General features: G+C 47.8%; 1 protein-coding gene across 5 annotated transcripts in view; it reads left to right on the top strand.

Annotated features, from left to right (window-relative positions):
• Window positions 1–18,088, top strand: part of SLC6A4 (solute carrier family 6 member 4) — a 47,899-nt gene that overhangs the window by 10,862 nt on the left and 18,949 nt on the right. For all 5 annotated transcript variants that reach the window (XM_081791197.1, XM_081791196.1, XM_081791199.1 and 2 more), the window contains 5 exons: window positions 11,492–11,946; window positions 14,306–14,440; window positions 15,619–15,838; window positions 17,083–17,221; window positions 17,780–17,914. In XM_081791197.1, the coding sequence (XP_081647323.1) occupies window positions 11,604–11,946; window positions 14,306–14,440; window positions 15,619–15,838; window positions 17,083–17,221; window positions 17,780–17,914 (972 nt within the window). In that variant the 5' untranslated portion in view covers window positions 11,492–11,603. The remainder of the gene's footprint in view (window positions 1–11,491; window positions 11,947–14,305; window positions 14,441–15,618; window positions 15,839–17,082; window positions 17,222–17,779; window positions 17,915–18,088) is intronic.

The following is an 18,088-nucleotide window of genomic DNA, read 5'->3' on the forward strand; positions in this document are numbered from 1 at the left end:
GCTGCCTGAAGACGTTTAATTTTCATTTGGCTTTAATGAATCAGTGGGATATGGTCATGATTTGACTTTTTAAAGAAAGATGTCTGTGTAGCCAAAGGGAAAATTATGCGGTAATTTTTCTGTCCAAGGAGGTACCTCAGACTTCGTGCTTCCTGACGAAGATCAACCCTTCTGGGTGTCACAGTCCTCGGCTCTAAGTGAGGGGCTGGAGGGGGCGCCCTGCCTAACATGAGGTCTGAGTCCCCTCCAACTCATTCTGTGACTGTGACCCTAATCTCTCTGCTTTAAGCAAACAGGACTTGAAACGATAGTGGGAAATGCCTGGAGTGCTGGGACTCTACCCAGATGTTGCAGTCAAATCGGGGCCCACTGGGGACACCTCAGGTTTCACTCTAAGGCACATGCTGCCGTGCACCAGCCAAGTCCCAGACCTCAATGACAAACAAGCCACAGTTTCCCAGCTCCCCACCTCCCTTTTGCAATACGCCCAGGGCGCGGTGTGTTGGAGACAGCTTCTCGGCAGTACAGATTTGGGCTGTGCCGATTTTCTTTCCAGTCACGGAGCTGTGGACAGTCGGCTGTACGCCTCTGAGGTTTGCGGTATCCCATGTAACAGTAACAGGCTTGGGTGTGGAGTCAAAGATACAATAAGTCACCCATGTCTCCATTCCTGGGGCAAGTGAAACTGACTCACCCCACGCCTGTGGTGAATCCGTTTCTGGGCTTAACCTTAACGGGCACGCTAAGGAAAGAAAATTCATCCTAGGAGGGACCCAGCTGGAAAATAGATGAAACCAGCCTTGAGAAGAAACCTAGGCAGAGGGTGAACTGCTTTTCTGGGGTGGGCACAAGACCCACCACAGGCTGACACGGCCCCCTTATTTCTAGGCAGAGCTCATGGTACTGACTTGGGCCCGCTTGCAGAAATCATCTCTGAGGAATGTCTCTGTGCAGGGACATTCCCTCAAGCTTGACCTCCGTTGGCTGTTGGTGAATGGGAGGATGAATGCTCATTTACTGATGTCAATAACATGTTTTTAAGGCAAGCGAGTGATTCCTCAGCCCTGTATCTATGTGGTGACAGAATGAGTAGAGAGAAGGCCAGTGTGGGGCAGTCTGCCTCATTTTCTCCTTCCTGTTGGCTCCCCTGGCACCTGGCAGCAGCTTCCTTGCTGCCACCCCAACCTTGGGCCTAGGGTACTTGTTAGTGGGTATTTAATCATAGGCTTTTTTAAAAATTAATTTATTTGATTTTTATCTTTAAGATCTTATTTATTTTTTAAATGTTTATTTTTGAGAGAGTGCAAGCGGGGGAGGGGCAGAGAGAGGGGGACAGAGGATCTGAGGCTGGCTGTGGGCTGACAGGATGACCATAGCAGCAAGCCTGATGTGGGGCTCAAACTCACAAACCGAGAAATCATGACCTGAGCTAAAGTCGGATGCTCAACCAACTGAGCCACCCAGGCGCCCCTAAGAGCGAATGTTTAAATAATCCCTACGCCCATTGCGGGGCTCACAACCCCAAGATCAAGAGTCACACACCCCACCAACTGAGGCAGCCAGGTGCCCCTAAGCCATAGGCATTTTAAAAGCTAGGAGTGGATATCCTTTCATTAACCCCGGAGCCCCCTAGCCTGCAGAACAGAGATGAACCCCAGCAATGTGTAGACAAGGAGGCAATGTCCCAGAGCCAGCCCAGTGGCCTGGGCCCCAGGCACTGCCAGGTGGTTGATGGCATGGGGGAGGTCTCCCGGGATCCTGAGGTCCAGTTCTTTATGTCCTTTTTTGAGATAGGGAGGGAAGAGGTGAGGTGGGTGCCTGGGGGAGGTTGTGACAAGGCCAAGTGGCAAATCTGGAAAAGTCAGTTGTGTGCTGTGCCAGAGGGGAGTGGGGGGTGGGGTGGCTGGTAGGTGGGCTGGATAGGAGGGAGCAAGTCAGCAGACCTTTGCCTTCTTGCAGTTTTGTGTGATTTTTCTGGGCCTATTCAAAGAAAAAGAACATTTTTTTTCCGTTACTACTAAGCTGCTGAATGAAAATAAACTAAACAGACTTTTTCCCTCTAACTAAGGGACTCCCTCGAATTTAGGGAGGGGCAGAGCTGGAGGTGCTCCAGGTCCCCCGTGGCTTATTCAAGCCCATCCAGAAACTTGAGTCTCCTGTACTTCTGTTCTCTCCTTTCCCCCTGGGTGTGTTGTTTTTAAACGCTAATCAAGTTAGCTGGCTCTTTTCCTGGCTTCAGAGGAAAGGAGCTGGCCCGGAGGAAAGGGGCGGGTAGGCACTGCCGGGAGAGTGGAGATAAGCTATTCTGGGTGCTCCAGCCCGGCCCGCAGGGAGGTTTGACTGACCCAGAGGTTCCCCAGCCCTCCCAGGGCTAGAACTTCTTTCCTCCCGCCAGTTGAAAAACTTCAACTGAAAAGTCAGGGAAATGGTCCAGTGAAACTTCACCCAGAGTCACCAGCTATTAACATATTGTCACATTTGTGCATGTACGCTCTCTAATTTTTGCATGTGTAATATAGTTCAATACACTTTCTGTAATATGTGATATAATTCATGTAATAATTATACGATCTGTATATTATATAATTTTTTGGTTGAATCTCTGAGAATTTGCAGACATCTAAATATGTCCTCTCTTGTCTGCTAAGGACAAGGAGATTCTTCTACATAAGCAGAGCCCCATTATTATCACATTTGGGAAACAACGTTGATAATATATTTTTATCAAATATATAGTCTTTATTTATTTATTTTAATTTCAGTTTATTTTTTTCCTTTTTTTTTCAAGTTTTTACTTAAATTCTAGGTAGTTAACATATAGAGTAATATTGGTTTCAGGTGTAGGATTTAGTGATTCATCACTTACATACAACACCCAGTGCTCCTCACAAGTGCCCTCCTTAATGCCCATCCCCCATTTAGTCCATCCCCTACTCAACACCCCTCCAGCAACCCTCAGTTTGTTCTCTGTATTTGGGTCTCTTCTGTTTTGCTTCCCTCTCTTCTCTTTCCCCGCCTTTGCATATGTTCATCTGTTGTGTTTCTTCAATTTCACAGAGGAGTGAAATCATATTGCTTATCAAATACACTCTAGCTCCATAGATGTCATTGCAAATTATACAGCCCATATTTAAGTTTCCCTTACTATCTCAGTAGTAAGGGAAGTGCAGAGGGTCACGTCTTGAAACCACAAACTCCTAGGGTTTGGAACCTCTTGCCCTCATCTCAGTGCATCTGAGGACTGGATCAGTGCTGTGTAATGCTGAACGGATTTTCATGAATCCAAACTGTGTGTGACACATTGTAAAGCGCATTTCAGAACTTCTTGACCTAAGAGTAAAGGCCCCTTCAAGCAGCGTTACCTGAGTCACAAACATCTTGTGGCCTCTACGGCCCCCTCCGCTCTGCTGCTTGACCCCATGTCTCTCCCCTGTGTGTCCCCCCCACCGCCGCTCCCTGCCCCACCCAAAGAAATGGGCCCAGCTCTTCCTTCCCTCTTGCCTCCATCACTCACACTGTACTTAATTCCACTTCAGATCCCTTTCTCCTGCCTTCTCTCTCCACTTCGTTCAGCTGCCACAGGTAAATCCACCCTCCTTTCATAATACCCCCTCCCTGGGGCTGGTTTTGTCTCTTTCCCGCCAGTCTCTCTCTTGGCTCTCTTTGTGGGTCTAATCATGTCTGTTTTACATGAAAGTAGTTTTAACGCAAGACTTCATATCAAGGAAGAGAAAACCTGTGTTTGGAAATGTTTTTTTAATCTTGATTTCTACTTATTGCATAAATGGCATTATGACAACAATAAAGGTGTCAGCAACACTCCTAACCCCTCCTAACCACATCACCTGTTTGAGTTTCCCAACTCCTTTCCCAGCCTAGGTCACACTGCAACACAGTGGCAGCAATTTTGTTTTCCACAAGAAGTTGTAAATTGTGAAGTTAAATGTAATAACAAAATTGTGTCATCACCTTCTACAGCTCTAATAAAGGAGCCTGAAAGACACCGCCACAGAATCTGCATGGGAGTCTCTGTACTTCCTTGTCCTGTCCTTACATTTAGAGTTTCTTAAGAATCAGAAAGAATGTTAAGAAAGATGATCGGGGCGCCTGGGTGGTTCAGTTGACTGAGCATCTGACTTGATTTCGGCTCAGGTCGTGATCCCAGAGTTCTGGGATCAAGCCCCGCATCAGGCTCTGCAGTGAGTGTGGATTCTCTCTCCCTGTCCCCTGTCCCTTTCCATGGCTCTCTCTCTCTCTCTCAAAATTAAAAAAAAAAAAAAAAAAAGTTAAGCATCTGACTTCAGCTCAGGTCATGATCTTGAGGTTTGTGGGTTCAAGCCCCACATTGGGCTCTGTGCTGACAGCTCAGAGCCTGGAGCCTACTTCAGATTCTGTCTGCTGTCTGTCTGTCTCTCTCTCTCTCTCTCTCTCTCTCTCTCTCTGCCCCTTCCTCACTCATGCCCTGTCTCTCTCTCCCTCAAAAATAAATAAACATTAAAAAATTGTTTTAATTAAATTTTTAAAAAGATAGATAGGTGATAGATGACCAGTAATTCGTAATCACTTTCACTGTCCCCCCACCCCATTCTGTAAGACTTGGCAGGGCTGTGTTCCATAGCTTACATTTTAGGTGTTTCAGTATTTGACAGTTAAACTAGGATTTTGTAAGCTAGTTCAGGAGGCTAACCACCACTTAACAAGATTTATTTCTGTAGGTAGAAAATACATTGCAAGTTCCAAACAAGCAAGGCACAAGTGAGTGTTTGGAACACAGACCGTTGACGGGCGTGCCTGCTGGTACTTGTTTCAAAGTCTAAAAGCACAACCCAGGCTCTTCTTTAATCCCAGACATGTCAGTCTTTTCTGGTCCATAGTCCATTAAAACGATTGCTGTGACAGTCTTCCTTCTGCCCCCAAGATGCACAGCATATCTTCCTGATGGGTGAGGAGGGGCAAGGCCCCTGAGAATGGGCCCCAGAGGGGCAAGAAAGAGGAGTGTCTCTCCTGAGGCTCAAAACTGCCGGCATGGAGGCTGTGGCTCCCTAGGGCCTGCGCCCAGGAAACCCGAAATAGCCCCTCCTCGCTGGGAGCTGCACAGTGCACACACCAGTCAGCGAGTATTTGAGCACAGAGATGTGTAAGCCATGGCCCCTGGTTCCAGGGCATACAAAGTAAATAGACATAGAAGGATAACTAATGGTCCATAACAACCATTGATAAACGACACATTGGTAATTGTGCAGTAATTGGGCTGGGGTGGTAAGCAATGCTTCATGGAGGGTGTACATAGAAACTTAAGCCAGGCCTCAAGGGATGCAGCATAATTGGGGGGGAGCAAGGGTGCAGGGTAGGGATGCACTGGGCATGCTCGGTGGCCCACCTGCCCCTGATAACCTGGGTGCTTGTAAAGCATGCAGCACCCACATGGATCTCTTGAATTATAATCTCTGGGACAGCAGCCTAAGAATCTGCTGTTTGCCAGTTTCCCAGAGACCCCAAGGAGAGTAACTGATGGAGAGGAGCAAGCACAAACCAGGCAGGCGTGGAAGGGGCCGGAAGCCTTTCCTTCCATTGTGCTGTGGGCTAGGAGTCACTTAGCCTTTGGGCCTCAGTTCCCTTGACTGGGGTGTGAAGCTGAAAAGTAAAATGGGTTGCATATATGTGGTGGCATTGTGACCATCAATTCACTCTCATTTATTGATGCTTTCCATGCACTGGATACTAAGTTAAACATTTGTCGTACCTCATTTCCCACAACAGCCTTTAGGAAGTGAGAATTTTAATGGCCTGCTTTTACACATAAGGAAATGAAAGCTCAGAGAGGTTAAGTGACCTGCCCCAAGTCACATTGCCAGTAAGTGGTGGATCTGGGATTCCACTGCGGATTCCACAGGAGAGCCATGAGGTGTGGACACAAGAAATGTTATGTGATGCCTCATGACGGTGGTTAGTCTAGGCTCAGCCACTCATGTTCACTAAAGGAGGGCTATTTATGCCTACCTATGCCAAATCCATTTCTTTTATTAAAGAGAAGTTCACAGCTACTCTGTCCCAGGCAGGGAAAGTTCTGGACAGAGACCCTTGTCCTTTCTCATGGTAACTGGCTCAAACAGCCCTAAGGATTTTAGACTATTTATTAAATGTTTATTTTTGAGAGAGAGAGAGAGAGAGAGAGAGAGAGAGAGAGTGCCAGCAGGGTAGGGGCAGAGAGAGACACACACACACACACAGAATCTGAAGCAGGCTCCAGGCTCTGCTCTGAGAGCAGACGGCCTGATGTGGGGCTTGAACTCATGAACCGCAAGATCATGACCTGAGCCAAAGTCGGAGGCTTAACCAACTGAGCCACCCAGGCACCCTGGTTTTAGACTATTTAATTCCTCTCCAGAAAATTAAACTGTCCGACTGTCTCACATAAGGAATTCTTTGGTTGGGATAGTGGAGTTCATGTCTACCCCCTTTGTCCAGAAACAAGCAGGTTTTCCCTGCTGTCTCCATTCACATCCTGAAGTCTGTTTTGTTTGTAAGGTGAGCCAGGAGTCCCTGCAGATACAAATACAAACCACCGTCTTACAGTGTGGAGACTGTGAGCCAGAACTGACTGCAGTCTGGGGTTCTGGGACAGAAGCTGCACAAAGGAACAAAAGAAGGGCTTTGAAAATCTGAGGGCACCTTGGAGCTGGCAGTGTGAGGCATCTCAACATGCTGCATCAGGTCGGCAGAAACCTCTGTTTACAGAAGGGTGCACAGCAGCACTGTGGAGCAGCGCCCGCCTCTCCCTCCTTAGACAGAAGTACCGTTTCTCCCACAGTCAGATTTTGGCCTTGTGCCGTGAGCTCCGTGAAGGCAGGACAGTGGCTGCCTTGCCTCGAAGAGCCTAGCATGTACTAGGCACACGGTGTGTCTTTGTAGAATTAGTGTTGCTGTGTGGCAGAGGGCCTGGCTCCATGCCGGCCCAGAGCTTTCCTGTCACCCTCGTATAAATAGACACCAGAGCTTTCCTGTCACCCTCGGGAGGTGTCTTGGGAACTTCAGACTCTCTCTCTGAATAGTGAATGCAAATTGCCACTTGGCTATATGACCTATAATTAATCTTATCTCAGTGGTAAACCCATAATTCACATTGGGTTTTGTTTTGTTTTGTTTTGTTTTTGGAAATGAAAACTGAGCGTCCTGAGAAATGAACTCACTTTGATCTCCACAAGTGAAGTCAAAGTACAACATTTCTATAGTGTTTCTGCTTAGAATGTGCTGATGTATGTCAAACAGACAAGTAGGGTCATGGACATTTCCAAAGGTCTGGGTGGTTTCATGACTAATCACTATAATTACACACTTGTTCACATACTGGTTCCCCTGGCTACAGAGACAGAGTTTGTGAAAAGAGGAATAGAGATTTGATCAGAAGAAGTTTAAATGGAAACAATCCCTTTTATACTGGGGTAGAGTTGGGGAGGTGGAGTGAATTAGCCCCCCCTCTAGGCTGGGAGGAAGCAGGGTGTGAGCAGAAAGTTGACTGCCAGCCTGTCAATGACACCGTTGTGCTGCCCGTGTGCAGAGATGGGGATGAGAGTCCTGCATGTGAGGTTGTCATCCCACTGAGGACTGGGGTTATGTGGCACCACCCACAGCCTGTCACCTGCTCAGCCTGGCACAAGGGCACACATTCGAGGTGCAGAGGAAGGGCTTCTGGGGCTTTTTCTGGCCACGGAGAAACTCAAAGGCTACTGAGTGGAGGTCACAGCTGTCATATTGACCTCGTTTGCAATCTCTACCCAGCAGGATAAAAATATCTTGTAAAAAGAAAGCTTTTAAGGGAACATTCTTAGAAACCAATATTCTTAACTCTTACTTCTGTGTTCCCGGGTGGCTTGCTCTCAACTGTTACCTGCTGATCTCAGTAGAAAAGGGTGGCCAGTGCTCTGTCGAATCAGAAAAGTATGAAGGGAGAGTGGGACCCACAAGTAGGAGCATCCTGCAGGCAGAAGGGGGTCCAGGCCAGGCCATCTTCTCCTGGCCAACTGGGTGAGTAACTGGGAGGAGCTTCTTCCAATTGGGAGAGGCAGAGGAATGAATTGAAGAAAAGGAGATGTGCATCTCCCACCTGTCTGGTGGCTTTGGGTGGCTGTAACTTATGTTTGCACATAAGTGATTGGGGGTGCAAGCACAATAGAAGAACCCTAGAAAGCAGAGCTGGGTGGACAGAGAGACCACCTGAAGTCATGGATCGCTCTTAACAGGCTTTCTTACAACTTGAACCATTTCAGGCTGTTGATGCAATTAAAAAAAAGTGCGGGGGGATATTTCAGGAAACAAGATCTTTGTAATGCTCAGAACAAAAATAGAGAGCACGTTATTTGTCTAGAAGCTGCTCATGACAGATGCCAAGAAATCAAGATTGGTTGCCTTAGGGGAAGGTACTGAAGAACATACATTGTCCAAAAAAGTTCACTAACACACACACGTCTTCCAGCTCCCCTGCAGAATGCCCCAAGGGAGAGATTACATGAAATCTAGAACAAATCACTTGACTCTCACATCAGAAAGGCGACAGAGTTGCTAGGATGGCAAAGTGTGTATTCCCTCTGCCACTGTATTCTTCGGAGATGGGTGATGTTTCCGTCCCATAGACCGTGGTGGATGCGCCAGAGGAAGATCTTTGAGCTGCAGTTTTTTGTTTTGTTTTGTTTTGTTTTGTTTTAAGTAACCTCTACACCCAACGGTAGGGCTCAAACTCATGACCCCAAGATCAAGAGTCACACACTCCACCGACTGAGCCAGCCAGGTGCCATGAGTGGCAGTTTAAACTAGAGGAGCATTGAAACTAGAGGAGTATTAAAGATAGGAAGAAGTTCCTGCAGAAAATTTGGGGTACAATTTTGAAGTTGGGGGAAAAAGGAATCTCAGTGATGGGCTGGCTTTGTTTGTTGAGTATCATCTGGCTGCACATGGTAAAGTTCTTTATCTCTGTCATCTGATCTTCAAGTTCTTCAGTATTTAATGTGGAGAACACAGCATTGATATAGGCCAAAGGGAAGTACAGAGACCTTCTTCAAACAACACAGCCAGGGACCACAAAGTTCAGGTTTAATTTAGCTGTGTGTTTAAATACACTGACACCTCATCATCTTTCTCTTGAAAAAAAAAGAACTTTAATTTATTTTATTTTTCTATTAAAAAAAATTTTCTTTAATGTTTATTTATTTTTGAGACAGAGACAGAGCATGAGTGGGGGAAGAGCAGAGAGAGAGGGAGACACAGCATCCAAAGCAGTCTCCAGGCTCTGAGCTGTCAGCACAGAGCCCAACGCGGGCTCGAACCCACGGACCGTGAGATCATGACGTGAGCCAAAGTTAGACACTTAACCGACTGAGCCACCCAGGTGCCCCAAGAACTTTATTTTTTTAAATAAGTTTATTTACTTATTTATTTTTGAGAGAGAGAGGGGTGGAGGGACGGAAGTGGGGAAGGGCAGAAAGAGAGGTAGAGGGAAAATCTCAAGCAGGCTCCACACTGTCAGTGCAGAGCCTGATGTGGGGCTTGATCCGATGAACTGTAAGATCATGACCTGAGCCAAAACCAAGAGCTGGACGCTTAAATAACTGAGCCAACCAGGGGACCTGGGGAAAAAAATGAACCTTCAAAAAAATCCCTCAGCCTGGTACATGGTTACTTATGGTGGATGAGAGAATGTGTGGTTAATTTTAAAAGTCCAGAGAAGCGGACAGGGAGAGGCTGGAGAACAGCGTCAAGATGAGCCAAATGGGGTTTTACCTAGAACACTCTTGGTCAGAAATTCATGTTCTTCGGTGAGTGGTGTTTGCATCCGTGAGCCCCGGATAGGGTCAGGGGGTAGGGACCGAGTAGCTGGATAGGGGAGAACCCAAGACACCCACCCCCATCCACACACACACACACACACACCCTAGATCTATGGAGCTGGTTTCTCTCTTGTTGCTGTAATATTTTTGGCAACAATCAATCCCTTTAAAATTTTCTACTTTACAGAAAAAAGAACCCAATGAACACAAAACGCTAATTACTTGCATCCTCTCGTGTTCATTTCTAATCCTTGCCAGTATTTAGGTATGTCGTCATCGGTGTGAATCTACTACTTTGTGTTCTAATTTTTCACTACATTTTCGTCTTCACGTTCCCACATGTGGATAGTTAAGTTCTAGTCCCTGAAAGCCCCAAGTAGGTAGGAGACATACTCAGCCATTTTTATTAGTTACCAATTTCTAGCCATCCTCCAACTGTTGGCTCTGAAGGGGTAATATCAGATCTTTTCAGTTGTGAATAGTGATACCAGGCATCTAGAAAGGTAGAAAGTGACCTGAGCTAAGCAGAAATGTGTTTCAAGTCCCAGACCATTTCAAGAACTTGAAAAGTTCAGGCCCAGATGAAATGAAGTTAGATGGAAGGTCTTGGCTCCGTACTACTTTATAACAGGTCATAGGTTTAAAGTCCAAAAGGGCTCAGATTTCTACCCCATGTTTGACGTGTGAGGCCTCGATCTGGATTGCCGAGCTGACTTCTCTACACCTCGGCCCCCGGCAGGGATATGGTGGTGCCGAGTTCCCGGCCAGCCCTCTCCACCGAGGCGCTTGGGGACAGAGACACCAGTCATGCTGGCATCTCTACCCTGCATGCTGTTCTCCCTGGCTCTTCCGGCCTAGGGGAGAAGTGATCCCACCTGCCCACGGCTGCGAAGTAACAGGTGGACTCACCTTAGGAGAGGCAGGCAGAATAAATGGTGAGCAGTGGCGCCGCTTCAAGCCTGTCGGACTTGTAGAGGCACAACGTGAACAGCGGAGCGCTGATGGCCTGGACACAGCCAGAAGCAGCTGGCATCTCTAAGAGCTGGGCTGCAGGAAGAGTGAACAAGCCCAGAGCTAAGGAGCTAGTGGTGCCTCCCACAGGGTGGCCTTTTCACCTCGTGCCTTTGCTCTTTTCCTTTCAAAGTCATACTTACAATTTATATAAAACATATGGCATGTTCAGCTTAAAAGACGGAGAGGATTGTCCTAACCTATTTGCAGGCAAAAACCGCTTCTTTCTTTGTTATTCTTTTCCCAGCGCCGCGTCCAGGACAAGGTAAGTGCTCTGCGAAGCTTTGTTGAAGCAAGCCCTCTTCTCACACTCTTCCGAGTTACTGGTAAACCCCAGGATGCAATTCCAGCCCCTCAGAGTGATGTCAGTACTTTGTTCTTAAATAGAGCCTGTGCAAGACCTTGGTGACTTGCTGTCTATTTTGTTTGTTTTGTTGTTTTGGTTTTTCCTTCCCAAATTACTTGATTGTGCTTTGATACCTCATGTAGGTTGAAAACTGTAGTTGATTTTATTGACTATCCTACAGCAGACAGAACGTTTCATGCTTGACAGAGGCATTTGTAATCCCATTGGTTAATGCAGTTTAAGATGTTTGTTGATGTTAATACCAAAGATGAGTAAAATGCATAATTCCGTGCTGTCTGTGCCTTTCCAACAGAGCTCTCAATCCCATTGGTATAAAGCTCTGAGGAGACCCACGCATCTGAGCACTGAGGATTCGGTTCGGGTCCTCGGCAGATGGGTGTCAGTATCATCTCCTAGCCAGCAGGATGGATACCACGCCCTTAAATTCCCAGAAGGAGCTGTCAGCCTGTAAGGATAAAGACGATTGTCAGGAAAATGGAGTTCTACAGAAGGGTGTGCCTGTCCCCGAGGATAAGGTGGAGTCTGGCCAAATCTCCAATGGGTACTCAGCAGTTCCAAGCCCTGGTGCAGAAGATGACACTCAGCACTCCATTCCGGCTGCCACCACCTCCCTAGTGGCTGAGGCTCATCGAGGGGAACGGGAGACCTGGGGCAAGAAGATGGATTTCCTCCTCTCGGTCATTGGCTATGCCGTGGACCTGGGCAACGTCTGGCGCTTTCCTTACATATGTTACCAGAATGGAGGGGGTCAGTATCATGGGCTACGAGCAGAGGCTGTGTCCGAGGGATGGTCTGTAAATCCTCTTGGGAGGCCAGAACAGAAATCATGTCTTTTCTGTCTTAACTGAGGAATCTGGGAACATGATTGCTCAGACTTTCAAGCTAGTCCAAAAGACAAGTCCCCAGGAAGCCAAAATGCTAAGTCAGCATGTCTGGGGCTCTCTGGGTTATGAAGTTGGGTAAAAGCTCTCCCAAACCCAACCTCGCCAGGCTTTCAGCCTCCTTAGTGCGTCGTTTGTGGCAGAGCCCCCTTCTCATCCCTGCATCATCCAAGCTGCACTCTTGCAGCGAGTCCAGAGAGGTTACGTCTGTGTAAGGAAACGTTGGGAAGTGGCTCCAGGGTCCCAGGCCCTCCCGGGTCAGAGAAGGGTGTCAGCCCAGGTCCAGAGTCTGGAGTTAGAATCTGAGCATGATCTAGAGCTGAACCCAGCCACAGCATGGCATTGCTGCTAACCTAAATCATACATGGATATGTCTACATTTTTGTGCTGCATTTTTGAGGCTAGAGACTACTTCTTATTCCTCCTTCTACCTTCAGAGCAGTTAACTTGTAGATTATCAAAACCAGTAGCTGACTGGAGGCATGGATATGGGAGCCCCAAAGAGGAGAGTGGAGAAGAGTGAGTAGGTATGGGGCCTCTGTGTTGACAATGGACTTGCTATCAAAGTGGGAAAAGGACGAGAAATGGAGGTCAAATCAGTCAATCTTTATTTTGACAGAAGCTCTGGACTCTGATTTGGTAGGGCAGCTAAAACAAGGTTTGGGGGAGAATTCATTAGTGTCCTTCCTCATTTCCGATGGCCTGATGCAGAGTGGCCAGGATTTGCCACATTTTTTAAGGACCTTGGTCCTTGCAGCTGCAAAGGCAGTTCAGGGGTGAGGGGTGGAGTGGGGGCTGGGGAAGGCCAGCACCCCCTGCCTGGGAGGAGCAGAAGTTGGAGTCACCTTATCTCCAGCCTGCAAGGGCTCACCTTTAGCCTGAGCTTTATATAAGGGGTTGGGTCACTGGTGACGTTTCTTCTACATCAATTCCCCACTATAAAGCTGGACAGATGCCATCCTGAGAACACAACGTGGTTCTTATTCTCAAGCCAGATTTACCCAGCATGATTCTAAGTCAGGTGGGACCTTTCTGAGTTGCACTGACTTCAGGTTTCTGAGTTCAGAGCACTTTACGGGAGAGAACATTATCAGGGAAAATCACCGCTGACCCACCCTGTGGGCTAAAACTCAGGCTGCAGGTGAGCAGTCGCCACCTAGGTTTTCCACATTCTGCGTCAGCCATGAGAACCAAGATACACCAGCATCTCCAGTGACACAACAACCCCACACTTCCTCATTCTGTGACGAACTACCCTTTTCAGCCACATCTGCAAAGGTGGCCCGGAGGGGAGCATTCCGGCACAGCAGAATTATGGAATTACAACCAAATATCAATAGCAAGTATCTGGAGCCAGGGATAGTACGTACGGATGAACAAAAATACTAATTTGGTGATTGTTGCCACTGTTGTACGGGTTGTCATGGGTGTTCTGTCCCAAGGGTCTCGAACTCCGCTCTGTGTACCAGCTGCATCAGAATCACTTGAGCAGCTTAAGAGTTTTTGTCTTACACCATATCTGGAATTTCTGCTTCAGGGGGATGGTGGGTGTGTGTTCTTAAGCTCACCGGTGATTATTACGTGTGGCTGGATTGGGGAAGCTCAGCCCACCTGAACCCTGTCATTTAAAAAAAATTTTTTTTAATGTTTTTATTTACTTTTGAGAAAGAGAGACACACACAGAGAGAGTGTGAATGGAGGTGGGGCAGAGAGAGGGAGACACAGAATCTGAAGCAGGCTCCAGGCTCTGAGCTGTCAGCACAGAGTCCGATACGGGGCTCAAACTCACAAACCGTGACATCATGACCTGAGCCGAAATCGGACTCTCAACTGACTGAGCCACCCAGGCACCCCTCGACTCTGTCATTTTTATAGGGGAGGGAAAATAAAGGTTCAGAGGGGAGAGGTGGCTCAGGGTCCTCCCGGTGGTTAGAAGTGGGACTAATTCTGGGACCTGGTCTGTTGAGTCCCAAGTCCAGCTTCCTTTCCACGCACTCTCTGCCTCCTTCGTGCACTCCCTGAAACCCCCGTTCACTGTGGCGCTCTGGTAGAGCACTAAGAGCGGGGGGGCGGGGGGGGGGCACAATGTGAGGTCCCTCGGCACACCATGGCTTCATGACACTCGAGCCTCAGGTGGCCCTGTGAATCTTGGTGTGAGCCCAGTCAGTAGGGCTGTCCTGGGAGGGACGTGGGCAGGGAATAAAATTGTCTTTCATCTGTCGCAGGAGCGTTCCTCCTACCCTACACCATCATGGCTGTTTTTGGGGGGATCCCGCTCTTCTACATGGAGCTCGCACTAGGCCAATACCACCGAAACGGATGCATTTCGATATGGAGGAAAATCTGCCCAATTTTCAAAGGTAACTGGAAGGCTTAAGTGGGTGGGTGTATGAGTGGGTCCTGCAGGGCAGAGGTGATTTCTGTCCACATATGGAAGCTAGGGACCCTCTTCTGGAATCAATTAGGCCTTCAGGTATCTCTGGGAGATAAGTTGAGTAATGAAGTTTTTGACTATTTAAGTGGTATGAGATTGTTAAAGGGAAACAATAAATGGCAATTAAAAGTATGCCTGGAGGGGTCACCTGGGTGACTCAGTCAGTTAAGTGACTCTTGGTTTCGGCTCAGGTTGTGATCTCATGGTTCGTGAGTTTGAGCCCCACATGGGGCTCTCTATGTGGAACCTGCTTGGGATTCTCTCTCTCACCCTCTCTCTCTGCCCCTCCCCTGCTCACGTGCACGCGCTCTCTCTCAAAATAAATAAATAAACTTTCAAAAATGTTATATAAAAAAAAGTAAACCTGGGTGTCTGGTGGAGCATGTGACACTTGATCTCGGGGTCATGAGTTCCAGCCCCACATTGGATGTAGAGATTACTAAAAAAAATAAACTTAAAAAAATAATAAAAGTAAAGTAAACATTTTACTTATCAATAAATAAAAGTAAACTTATAAATAAACAAAAGTAAACCTAACAGACCTGTAAGTAAAGAGAATAAACTGATGGTTGCCAGAAGGAAAGGGGGTGGGGGGATGGGCCAAATGGGTGAAGGGGAGTGGGAGATACAGGCTTCCAGTTACGGAAAGAGTAAGTCACAGGGATAAAAGGCACAGCATAGGGAGTACAGGCAACGGTGCTGTAATCGCGTCGTGTGGTGACAGGCGGCAGCTACACTTGTGCTGGGCACAGTATAACATACAGACTTGTCCAGTCATTCTGTTGTACATCTGAAACTAATGTAACATTGTGTGTCAACTACACTGAAATAAAAATATTTTTTCAGGCAAACGAAATAGAAAAAAACGTTTAAAGCATTAACAGCACACGCACCTAGTTTCTAAAATGTGTAATCTTGCAAAAAACATCTAAGGAATTTACCACATTGCCACCTTTCTGCGGCCTCCCAGAGTCTTGGGGAATGAAGTGAATGGCAGCCCCACCTTTCTCCCTCACCTGAGCCGCAGGGCCCTCCGGTGACCCGGGGCCATCTTTCACCATTGGGCTGTCCTTGAGACTTGGCCTCCCTTCCCGTCTCTCCCAGGGATTGGGTATGCCATCTGCATCATTGCCTTCTACATCGCTTCCTACTACAACACCATCATGGCCTGGGCGCTCTACTACCTCATCTCCTCCTTCACGGACCAGCTGCCCTGGACCAGCTGCAAGAACTCCTGGAACACTGGCAACTGCACCAACTACTTCTCCGAGGACAACGTCACCTGGACGCTCCACTCAACGTCCCCTGCAGAAGAATTTTACACGTAAGTGCATGTAAGTGAGGGGGTGGTCTGTTAGAAGCAGGCCACACCCCTGGGGGTTGGCGTCTTAGGAGGGAGGCAGGGGCCAGGGGTGCTTCACCTCTTTCCTGACAGATTTCTGAGGGATGAAGCTCTTAGGGCGGGGTGAGTAAATGTAAGTGAGGGAGTGGCAGGGCGCCCCTGGCAGGTTTGGAGCTGGGAGACTCTGCTTTGAGTCCTCCCTAATCTGGCCCTTTGTGATATCCCCCTTTCTTTTTTTTGCTTTTTTTAAATGCTTTTTTAAATGTTTGTTGATTTTTAAATGTTTATTTTGAAAGAGAGAGGGGGAGAGAGAGAGCAGGGGAGGGGCAGATAGAGAGGGAGACAGAGAATCCCAAGCAGGCTCCACGCTGTCAGCACAGAGTCTGACTTGGGGCTTGAACCAATGAGCCATGAGATCATGACCTGAGAGGAAACCAAGAGTCGGACACAAAATAGACTGAGCTACCCAGGCACCCCTATTTATTTATTTTGAGAGAGAGAGAGAGAGAGAAAGTGAGCACAGGGGAGGGGCAGAGGGAGAGTGAGAGAGACAGAATGCACACTCAGCACAGAGCCCGATGTGGGCTCCACTGTGAGATCATGACCTGAGCCGAAACCAAGAGTCGGACATATAACAGACCCAAGCAACCCTGCCCCCTCCTTCCTGATGTGCCAGGCCAGGCGGTCCCAATGTGCCCAGGGTGATTCCTTCATTCACATTACAAACTTACTCGCCTGTGTCAAAACCGCCCTTCCTCCTGGGCCCTGCTCTCATTCTGTTGTCATGGAATCAGAGCCTCCCGTTGCTTCAATAGTTTAAAACCATCCAGGGTTTCTGGTTTCATGTGTTCACTTCACAAGTGGAATCTATCCTTTGGAAGAAGATGCCTGGGGTGGGTAGTATTCTTTAATGCTGGAATTTCAGGCAGCTGTGGCCCAGGAGAGAGTAATTTTGGGGTGGAGAAGATGCTACCCACACATACAGATGCTGCCCCAGCCTGGAAGTCCACCTTGGGAGCTGCGTGCTCTTCTAGGGTCTGTGGGCTGAATGTACTGCCCTGTCCATCAGGACCCGCAGACCCAGCGCTTCCTGAGGCCTAGCGACTGCTTGGTCCTTGCAGCGTGGTGTCTGTTTCTTCTCTGGACCCCCCTGGAGGTGTTGCAGGTGGTATCCTCAGCTTACTGCTCAGGCCGTTTCATGGGCCTTTCTTTCTCGCTGTCTCCAGGCGCCACATCCTGCAGATCCATCGGTCTAAGGGACTTCAGGACCTGGGGGGCATCAGCTGGCAGCTCGCTCTCTGCATCATGCTGATCTTCACTGTGATCTACTTCAGCATCTGGAAAGGTGTCAAAACGTCTGGCAAGGTGAGGAGGACTCTGGCTGCTGACCCAGGCCTGCCAAGGGGCTCCAGAGGATTCAAACTCAGAACTCAGTAGCCTGGACCGCTATAGACAGAGGGACAATGTTTCCTTCAACACCAAACACAATTTATGATGCTCAGTTTCTCTTTACCGGATACGTGTTAAAAAAATTTCCAGAAACGGGCCAATCCCAGGAACCATTATGTGATTTTTAAAAAATTCTTTTAACCCACTGGTAGTGTCACAATTATTAATAGTGACAATAATTTATTGAAAACCCATGATGAGCCATGATCAGTGCTTTATGTACACTGGCTACTTTATCATCTTTTGCTAGGTGTTTTCCCATATGACGGCTGGGAAGTGGGTTTGTGGTAGTATTGGCAAGCTGTGAATCAGATCACTGACTGATTCTAAAGCTGCTGATATTTCTGCAACGCCACCCTGCCTTCTATAGTTACAGAAAAGAAGAGGTACATCTCCTTCCTTGGAGATTTTCGAGAATAAAAGATACAAACAACCACATGCTGACAACCTGTGTTTCTACCCCTTTCTTTACAGGTGGTGTGGGTGACAGCCACCTTCCCTTACATCATCCTTTCAGTCCTGCTGGTAAGAGGCGCCACCCTCCCCGGAGCCTGGAGGGGTATTCTCTTCTACTTGAAACCCAACTGGCAGAAACTCCTGGAGACAGGGGTAAGATCATGAGGAAAACGATGTGCCCCTGTCTGTCATTTTACTAACTGAAGCTAGTCCCCCCGAGTAGGGACAACTATTGAAATTTGGGTTCAATGGCAAGTCTGCAGTCGTGCTTTAAGTCAGAAATAGAAGCATGAAAAATAGAGTTGAGACCAGTAGATTGGTTTGTGC

Source organism: Panthera onca, chromosome E1 (assembly GCF_046562875.1).
Source record: "Panthera onca isolate mPanOnc1 chromosome E1, mPanOnc1 haplotype 2, whole genome shotgun sequence".
Taxonomy (NCBI): Eukaryota; Metazoa; Chordata; class Mammalia; order Carnivora; family Felidae; genus Panthera; species Panthera onca.